Source organism: Rhamphochromis longiceps, linkage group LG12 (assembly GCF_057381845.1).
Source record: "Rhamphochromis longiceps isolate RC_006_pf linkage group LG12, R_longiceps_female_GT1.1, whole genome shotgun sequence".
NCBI classification, from domain to species: domain Eukaryota; kingdom Metazoa; phylum Chordata; class Actinopteri; order Cichliformes; family Cichlidae; genus Rhamphochromis; species Rhamphochromis longiceps.
The window spans coordinates 16388943-16402926 of NC_140568.1; the positions used below are offsets into that span (position 1 = coordinate 16388943).

Consider the following 13984-nt stretch of genomic DNA (forward strand, 5'->3'; position numbering starts at 1 on the left):
GTTCTCCACAGAACCAGCAAAGGTGTACTCTCAGTGGCAAGGGAACAATAAGAGAACAGCACCACCAAGGCTGGAGACGGAGCAATACTGGAAGAGCATATGGGAGAAGGATGCAACCCATAACGGCAATGCTCAGTGGCTAGAGGATCTGAGGGCAGACCACAGCGACCTCCCTGAACAGGGTCCAGTAACCATCACAGTGGCAGATATCCAAGAAAGGGTCTCCAGTATGAAGAGTTGGACAGCACCAGGGCCCGACATGGTTCACGCCTACTGGATGAAGAAGCTAACTGCACTCCACGAGCGTCTGGCAGCACAAATGAACCAGCTGCTAGTTAACGAGAGACACCCGGAATGGCTAACTGAAGGCCGGACGGTCCTGATCCCCAAGGACCCCAAGAAGGGACCGGTCCCCTCCAACTACCGACCAATAACCTGCCTCAGTACTACATGGAAGCTCCTGTCAGGCATTATATCGGCTAAGATGAACAGGCACATGGGTCAATACATGAGCGGGACACAGAAAGGAATTGGCAAGAATACCAGAGGCGCAAAACACCAGCTACTGGTAGACAGAACAATCAGCCGAGACTGCAAGACCAGACTGACCAACCTGTGCACTGCCTGGATTGATTACAAGAAGGCCTATGACTCAATGCCCCACAGCTGGATACTGGAATGCCTAGAATTGTACAAGATCAATGGGACCCTAAGAGCCTTCATCAGGAACTCAATGGGGATGTGGCGTACAACACTAGAGGCCAACTCCAAGCCCATAGCACAAGTCACCATCAAGTGCGGGATCTACCAAGGAGATGCTCTGTCCCCACTGCTGTTCTGCATAGGCCTGAACCCCCTCAGTGAGATCATTAACAAGACTGGCTACGGATACCGACTACGGAACGGAGCAGTTGTCAGCCACCTCCTGTACATGGATGACATCAAGCTGTATGCCAAGAGTGAACGAGACATCGATTCACTGATCCACACTACCAGGCTATACAGCAATGACATTGGAATGTCGTTCGGACTGGAGAAGTGTAGTCGGATGGTAACAAAGAGAGGGAAGGTAGTCAGAACTGAGGGGATTGAACTACCAGAAGGCAACATTGCAGACATAGAGGACAGTTACAAGTACTTGGGGATCCCGCAGGCGAATGGGAACCATGAAGAGGCCGCTAGAAAAGCTGCAACCACCAAGTACCTGCAGAGGGTCAGGCAAGTCCTGAGGAGTCAGCTGAATGGTAAGAACAAGATCCGGGCCATCAACACGTACGCCCTGCCCGTGATCAGGTACCCTGCTGGGGTAATAGGCTGGCCAAAGGAGGAGATAGAAGCCACTGACATAAAGACAAGAAAGCTCCTTACCATGCATGGAGGGTTTCACCCCAAGTCCAGCACCCTGAGGCTGTACGCTAAGCGGAAGGAAGGGGGCCGGGGACTGGTGAGTGTCAGCACCACAGTCCAGGATGAGACAAGGAACATCCAAGAATACATTGGGAAGATGGCCCCAACTGACCGAGTGCTCAGTGAATACCTCAGGCAGCAGAAACCCAAGAAAGAGGAGGGAGACGAGGAACCATCATGGAAGGACAGAGCCCTGCACGGTATGTACCACCGGCAGATAGAGGAGGTGGCTGATATCCAGAAATCCTACCAGTGGCTGGACAAAGCTGGACTGAAAGACAGCACAGAGGCACTAATCATGGCAGCACAAGAACAAGCTCTGAGCACAAGATCCATAGAGGCTGGGGTCTATCACACCAGGCAAGACCCCAGGTGCAGGCTGTGTAAAGATGCCCCAGAGACAATCCAGCACATAACAGCAGGGTGCAAGATGCTAGCAGGCAAGGCATACATGGAACGCCATAACCAAGTGGCCGGCATAGTGTACAGGAACATCTGTGCCGAGTATAACCTGGAAGTCCCGAGGTCAAAATGGGAGATGCCCCCAAGGGTGGTGGAGAATGACCGAGCTAAGATCCTGTGGGACTTCCAGATACAGACGGACAAAATGGTGGTGGCTAACCAACCGGACATAGTGGTGGTAGACAAACAGAAGAAGACGGCCGTAGTGATCGATGTAGCGGTTCCGAATGACAGCAATATCAGGAAGAAGGAACACGAGAAGCTGGAGAAATACCAAGGGCTCAGAGAAGAGCTCGAGAGGATGTGGAGGGTGAAGGTAACGGTGGTCCCCGTGGTAATCGGAGCACTAGGTGCGGTGACTCCCAAGATAGGCGAGTGGCTCCAGCAGATCCCGGGAACAACATCGGAGATCTCTGTCCAGAAGAGCGCAGTCCTGGGAACAGCTAAGATACTGCGCAGGACCCTCAAGCTCCCAGGCCTCTGGTAGAGGATCCGAGCTTGAAGGATAAACCGCCCGCAGGGGCGTGCTGGGTGTTTTTTATATATATATATATATATATATATATATATATATATATATATATATATATATATATATATATATATATATATATATATATATATATATATATACACACACACATATATATTTATTTATTTATTCATTTATTTATTCATTTATTTATTTTTAAATCACTTGACCCATCAGAAACGACCTGGCCATGGTTTATGAATTATTTTAAAGTGCTAACTAATGATAACAGGGTACAGGCATTTCAGAGAGACGGAAGACTCATCAATGCGTTTAGCCGCTGAGGCATCCTAATGACTTGTACTGTGGACTGCAAAGGGCAGTAAATAGGCCACAGTGAAAATCTTTACAAAAGATAATGTTTTCTCTGTGGTAAAGTCAAGGGATGCATTGAGGATGTTCACAGGTCATGTGTCATTTTAACACCTTGTTATTGAGGATTTCAATCTTGTCCTGATCCAGTCTGTGTTGGCGGTTGTAGGCCTCCATGGTAGTGCAGGAGCGCTCCATCTCGCGGTTGAGGACGCAGACAATGTTTTCGAAAGTGCTCACTTTGAGCTCCAGCTCCTGGCAGCTCCGGCTTAGCTCAGCCACTTTGGTTTTTTCACTCTGTAGCTGCAGTTCCAAAGCGGCACCCATTGCACTGGGCAGCGGGGTGAAGGATGTGGTTAGGGTCGGGGCACATGCTCCCTGCACAGGAGCTGCAACACACCCACCCAGCTGGCTCATCTTGAGTTCCAGATCCCTGAGGGACTGGTGGAGCTCCTGCAGCTTCTGGCTGGCCACCTCCACGCTTTGGGGTTGCAGGCTCTCCAGGCTCACCTTGATGCCCATGATGAAATGCAGAAGCAGGTTAAGGTGTTCATACGAACACTGGCGCTCATGGTCATGGATCTTCTCTTTCTCCACCTTGGAATGAATGGAAGATAAAAGCAGAAACACATTAGGAAACTAAACAAAATCCTTTATTGTGTATTATGATGATGTGAAACACTGCCACCACAGAAGAAAATAATAATACGAGCACAAAGCAAATAATAGAGAAATTAATGGATATATACACTATACAAAGTATTCACAGCTGTAACTGTTCAGATTTAAGAGATTGCACAGAAAAACATTTGCATATTACATTAAATAGATTAGCTACATCTAATAAAATGTAAATTTAATCAGGTTAAATACAACTCTAATATGTAAACTAAGTCCTTTTTTTTCCTGAAAAAGACTTTTTTGGATGACGTGGAATAGATTTTTGATCATTTCCTTTATTTTTGTTTGGCTTCATTTTATTTGTGTGCTTTGCTAATAATGTTAAAAATTGAGTATAAAGGCATCCTAAGTGGTCTTGAACACACAAGTGTTCAGATCTTTATCTTTTGATAAATATGGACAATAGTGAGTGAAAGAATTACTCACAGATGAACCAAAAATCCAGTATGTTTCGCAACTCAGCATGTCAATGCCTAGATAACTATAGTTCATTTACTAGTTAACAATCCTGTATCTTAATCTTATTTTTAAAGTTCAATCGCTGCTAACCATCCATCCCTTGCCATTCCTGTTTGTTGTTTCCCTAGTGACAAGCTGATATCTGTTGTTGTAGCAGTAAATGTGAGAATATCTTACCCATCCTGGCACGTCCACATTGACTACCTGTTCAGTATAACAACTGACTAATTGGGCTAGCTCTTGGAAACCGGGACTAGAACTTAGACTCAGTAACAGCTCCCAACTTTAGAACAGAACAATAACAGTGTTCGTATTGAGTCTAAAAACATACATTTTATTAATGGACTAGAATAATTCTTTATTTTCATTGTACATGTACAACAAAATTGTGGAACGTACCACATTCCCAAATTAGGCTTAACTTAAAACTAGTACTGAAATCATGTTGAATCATTTTTTTCTTTATTGTTTTTAATTGGCTTGTTCAAATGGTTAGACTTAAGATCTGAGACTTTGCTTCAGATTCTTAACGGCAGATCACTGGGTCTGTGAGAAACTTGATTTAAGATGCACTAGATCAGCAACCAGTTAGGAACAGGCTGCAAGCTGCAACAAAATCATCTACTGCCAATGTTTTGTTGGCAGATTCCACAGCTGGTGGTTCAGATAGAATCCAGTTTGGAAGCAGTGGCTAGAATGCCATATAACACATCAAACTCAAGGCCTGCAGCCCAAATGTGGCCCGCCAAATCATTTATATGGCCCACAGGAGCTTGTGCATGATTGTCTTAAAATAAGTTTACTATATGCTGCTTAAAAGCGCACATTGACCATAAACTACATCTCCCACAATGCCCCCGGTACTGGGGGCAAGAGTGATGTACTGCCAGATCTGTTATTTAAATATACGTGTGGTATCCACAGAAACTCCGCTAAAAACTCATAAATCCATTTCAACGATCACCAAAAAGCCAAAACAGCACAAGATTAAAGAGCAGGTAAACAGATTCCGCAAAAAGATGTAAACACAAAGTGTGGATCCCACGTACAGGACATGCCCTTTGGGTGCAAAAAGCCGACATTTCACAGATTGCGAAACTTCAGATTTCTTCACTCTCCAACCAAAACTCACTCAACCAGCAAGAAGACAAGATCACGATCACGTTTGAAAAACATTATAATGAATTCTCACTTTCTTTCTTTCCCTCTTTCCCTCACCACCATCTCTCCGTGTGCTTTGAGACTAGTTTCCCATCACAACTCTCTATTTTCTGCCTTACTTGCTTGCTTATTATGCACCTGTCTACCGTTGTGTACAGTGTTGTCAGCAACTGTTTTTGTTTTCCAAAAAAAAAATAACACCTGACAAGAAAGTCTCATTTCTGCTACTCAGTGCCAAATAAATTTCAACGGTCACAATTTATGCCAAACAGCAAACCGCTTAGCTATGTGTCTAATAAAACCTCTGTAACTTTGTGAAAAACACAAAAGTTTATGTTTTTCACTTTCTACTATTAAAATCTCTGATTTTTATGACTACAGTTAAAAAACAACAACAAAATGGACAATCTGGACAATGAGCTACCAGAATTTGTAATTTTACACACTTTTTTTCTTACTATTTAAGCCTGCCATATAACACCAATTGTGACATGGACATTATTAACAACTAGTAATAATAATACCAGTTGTTAACAGCAGTCCAACAACTTTCTTCATTCATCATTTATATTTTCACTCAGTATTTATAATAATTCAATACATTTCTATCAGAGCCTGTCACAAAGAAGGTTATCAACACACTTTTCAGCATAGTTTTTGTTGTGGAAATGAGCCCTGTCTCTACTGATGTGAGCCTACATCAGTGAAAGGATGAATGCTGCAATCAAAATTTTATTGTGTATAAACCAACTGTCCTTTAGAGAAAGTCTTAAAAACCCAATAGCTGAATACTTCGTATAGGCACTGTGCTAATATACAAACAGGCTTCCTACTCAACATCACAGTATTTGCATACAGGTGGGTAGCAACCAACTCTTCAACTGCTGAATAATATAATACCTTGGCTTTACATTATATGCAAACCACTGCAGAATATTCATACACTTTTTTAATAGAGATTTTACACTGCCCAACCTTTGTCAAATTATGGTTATTTTAGTAAAGAAATAAGGTACTTACATTTTGTTGTTTTAGTTAAAACTGTTGGAAAAATTTAGTCTGCTACATGGAAGATTTAGTTGAATTTTGCCAAGGTATTAAATGATTCAATAGTTATGATGTTAACAGGTGATCAGGTGATACACATACAGCAAATTCTGACAAAAATGTCTACTTACAGACGTATCGCAGCCAACAACATGAAATCTGCATGGAGCTTTAAATTTACTGCAGAACTTAATATGGTCCACATACTGCAAAACAAAAAATATGAAAGAAGCTAATGATCTGTAGAATACGGTGTAGAATTTGATCCCTAGCTAAATGGCAAATGAGATTAATCTAACAGAATTATGAAAAAACTATTAAATCTCTGCAGTACCTTTTCTCTGGGGATCTTTTTCTTCGCACAACCTTCACAAATCATTGGATACTTTGGACAGATCTCATCATGAGCCTGAAAAAATAAGTAGATCAGAATAAAAGAAAACACTTCTCGTCCAGCTCCTTGCCTTAACTATTTAACTTAACACCAGTTTAACTATATAGATGCCTTAAGGCATGCAGAGGTAGTTCATACTGATATAAGAAAATTACATAAATTAGCCAAATTAGATGTTATTGTTGTTAGTCCTGTTTGTAGGTGTACAGATGACTATCACTGAAATACCACAATATGGGTGAAAGCTCATTCAGTGGTTACTGAATTTACTCAATGGTCATTTATGAATAGCTTTAAAGGTAAATATATCTTTGTTTTCCTTTTATTTCACTAAAACTATATTTGTATCATATCTGTGTGCTTGAATATGTCTGAGAAGGGTAAATTTAAACCCAAATGTAATGGCACAAAAACAAGTGTTTACGGGTATGTGGTGACAATGAGTCAGCATTTCAATTCAATTCAGTTTTATTTATACAGCACCAAATCACTACATCAGTCGCCTCAAGGTGCTATATTATTGTAAGGTAGACCCTACAATAATACATACTGAGAAAAACCCAACAGTCATATGACCCCCTATGAGCAAGCACTTTGGTGACAGTGAGAAGGAAAAACTCCCTTTTAATAGGAAGAAACATCCGGCAGAACCAGGCTCAGATCATTTCCCATGAAATATTGGACACACTTGCCATATACTTCTACATATCTTATACTTCACTGATGACTAAGTGCTGAGACAAGATGGCCATAAGATAAGGCTGAATACCATGGAAAACGTAATAAGCAAAGGTTGAGATTACAATATTTTATCATATGCATTTAATCACATATACTGCATCATAACATAAACGTCAACTAAATTAGCATCATGTTAATGTTTCAGAATGCAACAGCTCTTTTTATGATGCATTACTGTAACAGAGAGAAGCCTGACCTTGATATTCTTTAACAGGAAGGGTTCTTTGCAGTATTTGCAGTTGAGCGTTCTCTCCGGACACTCTCTCTCATTGTGGCGTTCCTGCTCATTGGCTCTCATGAGCTCTTTACAGGAAGGACAGAGGATGATCATGAAGTCACAGTTGCCCTCGTGGCTGGCCTGTAGGTGACCAAAACAACTTTACATATTGTCCAATTACTGTATGATAAAATTGTTTGTACGGTTAACTTGATGACGTTACAATGAGCAGATATAGTATTATGTTGTATCTCACATGAGGCCAAGTTAAACCCTTTTGAGGTGAGAATACTGACCAGGTAATAAAATAAAATAAAACATGTACAAAAAGTTGTTAAAACCATTTTAGAAGAACATACTCTAATTTTTCAGTTAGAAGTTGCATGACTGAGCCAAGTTCAACACTAGGCAATAGTTCAGTCGACCAGAACAGCCTTAATGAGTAGTCACACTACAGTGGAAAAGCAATCAAGATCCAAGATCTGCCTTACTGCCCCCTGGGAAAATCTCTCTTGTTGCCACATAGAACCCATTCCAGTCACATAAAATGCATCCATCCAAAAAGTGCAAAAGTTCATATGGGTAATGATGAAAAAAATATAAGTGTAAGAGTAAACTCCTGCAAATACAGACATATAAATGGTAAATGGCCTGCATTTGTATAGTGCTTTACTCAGTCTAAGGATCCCAAAGCGCTTTACACTACATTCAGTCATTCACCCATTCACACACACATTCACACACTGGCAATGGTGAGCTACGTTGTAGCCACAGCTGCCCTGGGGAACACTGATAGAGGTGAGGCTGCTGGACACTGGCGCCACCGGGCCCTCTGACCACCACCAGTAGGCAAACATATATACAGTGGGGCAAAAAAGTATTTAGTCAGCCACCGATTGTGCAAGTTCCCCCACTTAAAATGATGACAGAGGTCAGTAATTTGCACCAGAGGTACACTTCAACTGTGAGAGACAGAATGTGAAAAAAAAAATCCATGAATTCACATGGTAGGATTTGTAAAGAATTAATTCGTAAATTAGGGTGGAAAATAAGTATTTGGTCACCTCAAACAAGGAAAATCTCTGGCTCTCACAGACCTGTAACGTCTTCTGTAAGAAGCTTTTCTGTCCCCCACTCGTTACCTGTATGAATGGCACCTGTTTGAACTCATCATCTGTATAAAAGACACCTGTCCACAGCCTCAAATAGTCAGACTCCAAACTCCGCCATGGCCAAGACCAAAGAGCTTTCGAAGGACACCAGGAAAAGTATTGTAGACCTGCACCAGACTGGGAAGAGTGAATCTACAATAGGCAAGCAGCTTGGTGTGAAAAAATCAACTGTGGGAGCAATCATCAGAAAATGGAAGACATACAAGACCACTGATAATCTCCCTCGATCTGGGGCTCCACGCAAGATCTCATCCCGTGGGGTCAAAATGATCATGAGAACGGTGAGCAAAGATCCCAGAACCACACGGGGGGACCTGGTGAATGACCTGCAGAGAGCTGGGACCAAAGTAACAAAGGTCACCGTCAGTAACACACTACAACGGCAGGGAATCAAATCCCGCAGTGCCAGACGTGTTCCGCTGCTGAAGCCAGTGCATGTCCAGGCCCGTCTGAAGTTTGCCGGAGAGCACATGGATGATACAGCAGAGGATTGGGAGAATGTCATGTGGTCAGATGAAACCAAAGTAGAACTTTTTGGTATAAACTCAACTCGTTGTGTTTGGAGGAAGAAGAATACTGAGTTGCATCCCAAGAACACCATACCTACTGTGAAGCATGGGGGTGGAAACATCATGCTATGGGGCTGTTTTTCTGCCAAGGGGACAGGACGACTGATCCGTGTTAAGGACAGAATGAATGGGGCCATGTATCGTGAGATTTTGAGCCAAAACCTCCTTCCATCAGTGAGAACTTTGAAGATGAAACGAGGCTGGGTCTTCCAACATGACAATGATCCAAAACACACCGCCCGGGCAACAAAGGAGTGGCTCCGTAAGAAGCATTTGAAAGTCCTGGAGTGGCCTAGCCAGTCTCCAGACCTCAACCCCATAGAAAATCTGTGGCGGGAGTTGAAAGTCAGTGTTGCTCGGCGACAGCCCCAAAACATCACTGCTCTCGAGAAGATCTGCATGGAGGAATGGGCCAAAATACCAGCTACTGTGTGTGCAAACCTGGTAAAGACCTATAGTAAACGTTTGGCCTCTGTTATTACCAACAAAGGTTATGTTACAAAGTATTGAGTTGTATTTTTGTTATTGACCAAATACTTATTTTCCACCCTGATCTACGAATAAATTCTTTACAAATCCTACCATGTGGATTCATGGATTTTTTTTCACATTCTGTCTCTCACAGTTGAAGTGTACCTCTGGTGCAAATTACTGACCTCTGTCATCATTTTAGGTGGGGGAACTTGCACAATCAGTGGCTGACTAAATAGTTTTTTGCCCCACTGTACATACAATATATACTGTACATATATAGATATGTCACAAAACTGGTTATTCCAAATTAACAAATGATACTCAAATCAAATCAAATCAAATCACATCACAATCAAATCACTTTTATTGTCACATCACGTGCAGGTACATTGGTACAGCACATGTGAGTGAAATTCTTGTGTGCGAGCTTCACAAGCAACAGAGTTGTGCAAAACACAATAACGTAAACAAGCAAAATACAAGAATGGCTACATCTGAAACTAATAAATATATGTACAATATATAATAGTATATGCATTTCTGGATGTGTATACTAAATATTTTTCTACGTGTGTGTGTGTGTGTGTGTGTGTGTGTGTGTGTGTGTGTGTGTGTGTGTGTGTGTGTGTATACACATATTTTACAAATTAAATAGAGTAAACAATAAATAAAATATATAAAAATATACAGAGTTGAGACATGTGCAAAACAGTGGCATTACTGTACAGTATGGAGTGCATAATGTTGAAGTTCCAGTAGTGAAGCTGAGGTGTCTATGACGTGTTCAGCAGTCTGATGGCCTGGTGGAAGAAGCTGTCTCTCAGTCTGCTGGTTCGGGACCGGATGCTGCAGAACCTCCTTCCTGAGGGAAGTAGTCTGAACAGTTTATGGCTGGGGTGACTGGAGTCCTTGATGATCCTCCCCGCTTTCCTCAGGCAGCGCTTCCTGTAGATGTCTTGGAGGGAGGGAAGCTCACCTCCAATTATCCGTTCAGAGCACCGCACTACTCGCTGGAGAGCTTTGCAGTTGTAGGCGGTGCTGTTGCCATACCAGGTGGTGATGCATCCAGTGAGGATGCTCTCAATGGCACAGTGATAGAAGGTCCTGAGGATGCCAAATCTTTTCAGTCTCCTGAGAAAGAAGAGGCGCTGCTGCACCTTCTTCACTGTTTTGTTTGTGTGTACTGACCACGTAAGATCCTCAGCCAGATGTACACCAAGGAACCGGAAGCTGCTCACTCTCTCCACAGCAGCGCCGTTGATGGTGATGGGGGTGTGTACTTCTCTGCACCTCCGGAAGTCCACTATCAACTCCTTTGTCTTTGCGACGTTGAGTGTGAGATGGTTGTCTTGACACCAGTGGGTCAGGGCGCTGACCTCCTCCCTGTAGGCCGTCTCATCACCGTTGGTGATAAGACCCACCACTGTAGTGTCGTCCGCAAACTTCACAATGATGTTGGAGTTGTTAGTGGCTGTGCAGTCGTAGGTGTAGAGTGAGTATAGGAGAGGGCTCAGTACACACCCCTGTGGAGCACCAGTGTTCAGTGTGATGGGGGATGAGGTGATGCTGCCCAGTCTGACCACTTGGCGTTTGTCAGACAGGAAGCTAAGGATCCAGCTGCAGAGGGAGCTGCTCAGTCCTAGATCCTGCAGTTTCCTGTCCAGCTTCGAGGGAACGATGGTATTGAATGCTGAGCTGTAATCTACAAACAGCATTCTCACATACATGTCTCTCTTCTCCAGGTGTGACAGGGCAGTATGTAGTGTCAGGGCTATGGCATCATCAGTGGACCTGTTGTGGCGGTATGCGAACTGTAGAGGGTCCAGTGAGTCGGGTAGTGCAGAGCAGATGAAGTCCCTGACCAGCTTCTTGAAGCATTTGCTTACGATGGGGGTCAGGGCTACAGGTCGCCAGTTGTTCAGTGAGGAGATGGTGGAGGATTTGGGTACAGGGACGATGGTGGCCATTTTGAAGCAGGCTGGGACTACAGACAGAGAGAGGGAAAGGTTGAAGATGTGTGTGAACACTCCAGCCAGCTGAGCCGCGCATGACTTGAGGACGCGGCCGGGAATCCCGTCCGGACCAGTAGCTTTGCGCGCGTTCACCTTCCTGAAGCACTTCCGCACATCCTCCTCAGACACAGTGTGTGCACTGACGTCATCCGCGGTGCGCACACTGTCCGGTCTCATGGTGTTCGCTGTGTCGAATCTAGCGTAGAATACGTTTAGATCCTCACACAGAGAGGCCGTGGTCTGCGGTGTGCTGGTTTTCCCTCTAAAGTCTGTGATCGTGTTTAGTCCCTGCCACATACTACTGGTTCAATGTCATCATTTCAGAATGCATTGGTTCTGCTCGGCTGGTTCCACTCTCCGTTTACATCATTGATTTTAAAAAAATAACCATCTGTTGTCACCACAGGTATAATTAATTACTTAATTTCTTTCAATTAGAGCTGGGCGATAGAACGATAACAATATGTATTGTGAAATAACTTTTTCTTGATAGAAAAATTAAACTATTGCGATGGGCCTCATCTCGCTTGTCCTCTTAAAAAAAAAAAAAAAGGACAGCCAATGCAAATTAAGTAGTGCAGAGCCGAACCAATCACAGCCGCAGCGTCACGTCACGTGACTTGTTACGTACAGCACAAGTGCCAAGCCGCACATGTGTATTTGTTTGGGAAGCAGCCAGCCGCCGTGCCGCCTGGGTAATGGAGGAAATGAGTGTGCTGACTAGAGAAAAATCAACCGAGAGCGTGACCGAAGGTTACCGAAGAGAACACAGATGATGGTTCCAATGCCGGAGAGCTTGCTGGAAGAGCCATAGAAGTTCCGTAGTGTGAAGGTGTATAGGATAAAGGTCTAATCATCTCTTAGTTTAGTCAGATTGCACAGAGTGTATATATTTGTTAATAATTTGAATCATTTTGGATAAGGATAAGTGTAAGATAATGGGGAATTTCAGTTTTTACTTTATAATTTGTTTAGCGTAAGATTTACAGTTAAATTGTATTTTTTCTTGCCTTATTTAATTTGTACGTACTGTTCCTTTAACACACGGTAACTGTGCACGGGGGGAGTGTTCGCGACAGGCAGTGTGGAGCTACGGGGGCTCTTTTCTGGAAGCGCTGGGTGAGAGAGTATTTGCCTCAGCTTCAGACACGGCAGAAGTGGACACGGGTGTCTAGGAACTTTGTGCCTGGAGACATCGTTTTGCTCGTGGACGAAACAGCACCGAGAAACTCTTGGCTCATTGGTAGAGTCACTCAAGCCATGCCAGATGAACATGGCCTTGTTTGCAGGGTTCGTGTGAAGACCAAGACCAGTGAACTCGATAGACCGATCACTAAGGTCTGTCTGCTCCTAGAAGCAGTATGAGTCAGTGGTAAAGGCTGGACTCCCACGGTATGTCATGTACTGGTGACCTCTGACATCAGAAGAAAGAAGAAATTATGTTCTAAGGACTGAATGCCTATGTTGTTGAACTTGATCATTGTGCCAAATTGTTAATAATTGTTTATAAGTTTATAGAACAATTAGCGGTCGGGAATGTATAGGATAAAGGTCTAATCATCTCTTAGTTTAGTCAGATTGCACAGAGTCTATATTTCTTAATAATATGAATGATTTTGGATAAGGATAAGTGTAAGATAATGGGGAATTTCAGTTTTTACTTTATAATTTGTTTAGCGTAAGATTTGCAGTTAAATTGTATTTTTTCTTGCCTTATTTAATTTGTACGTACTGTTCCTTTAACACACGGTAACTGTGCACGGGGGGAGCGTTCGCGACGGGCAGTGTGGAGCTACGGGGGCTTTAACTAGCTGTGGAGAAAAACTGTTTCTTACCGTGTTTGCAGTGTACAGGAACATTCAAATGGATCACTGTATTTCAAACTGTGGAAATAAATGTTTGCCTGTTTGTTTTTCAACTACAAGCGGACTTTGTGGATTATGTTCAACTGCACTAAGACACGCGTACGGCCCGACTACCAGCTAGTGCTTCCGCGGTAATAGAAGGTATTTCGGCTATTTCAAGTCTGACAAAAAACAGAGTAGCGCACACTGTTGTGCCAAAAGCAAGTCTGGAAATACAATAAAGCGGTGCATGCTCAATCTCTGACTGGAAGCGCTAATTCGTCATTTGTCAGACTAAAGTAACTGTTAAAACTGTTTGAAAAGCTAAGCTATACAACAAGGAGAGATTGAGAATTTCCTTTTAGTTCTCAGTTTATTTGATATTGACAAAAGTTAGTCAATTTTGTCTGTTCTTCTGTAAAACAAACTAGGATTTATTTTTAGAATTAATATTTTGTTTTTAAGTGGAATTGACAATTATTCTGTTTTGTTTGTTGTAT

At 42.8% G+C, this 13984-nt stretch overlaps 1 protein-coding gene across 2 annotated transcripts in view; it reads right to left on the reverse strand.

Annotated features, from left to right (window-relative positions):
- LOC146657109 (TNF receptor-associated factor 2-like) overlaps positions 1-13984 on the reverse strand; it is a 38102-nt gene that overhangs the window by 10465 nt on the left and 13653 nt on the right. Inside the window, exons 4-7 of one of the 2 annotated variants that reach the window (XM_085424943.1) lie at positions 7393-7554; positions 6396-6470; positions 6193-6267; positions 2828-3310 (exon numbers count right to left, since the gene is read on the reverse strand). In XM_085424943.1, coding sequence (XP_085281069.1) covers positions 2828-3310; positions 6193-6267; positions 6396-6470; positions 7393-7554 — 795 coding nt within the window. The remainder of the gene's footprint in view (positions 1-2827; positions 3311-6192; positions 6268-6395; positions 6471-7392; positions 7555-13984) is intronic. The other variant, XM_085424944.1, reaches the window with a different exon arrangement.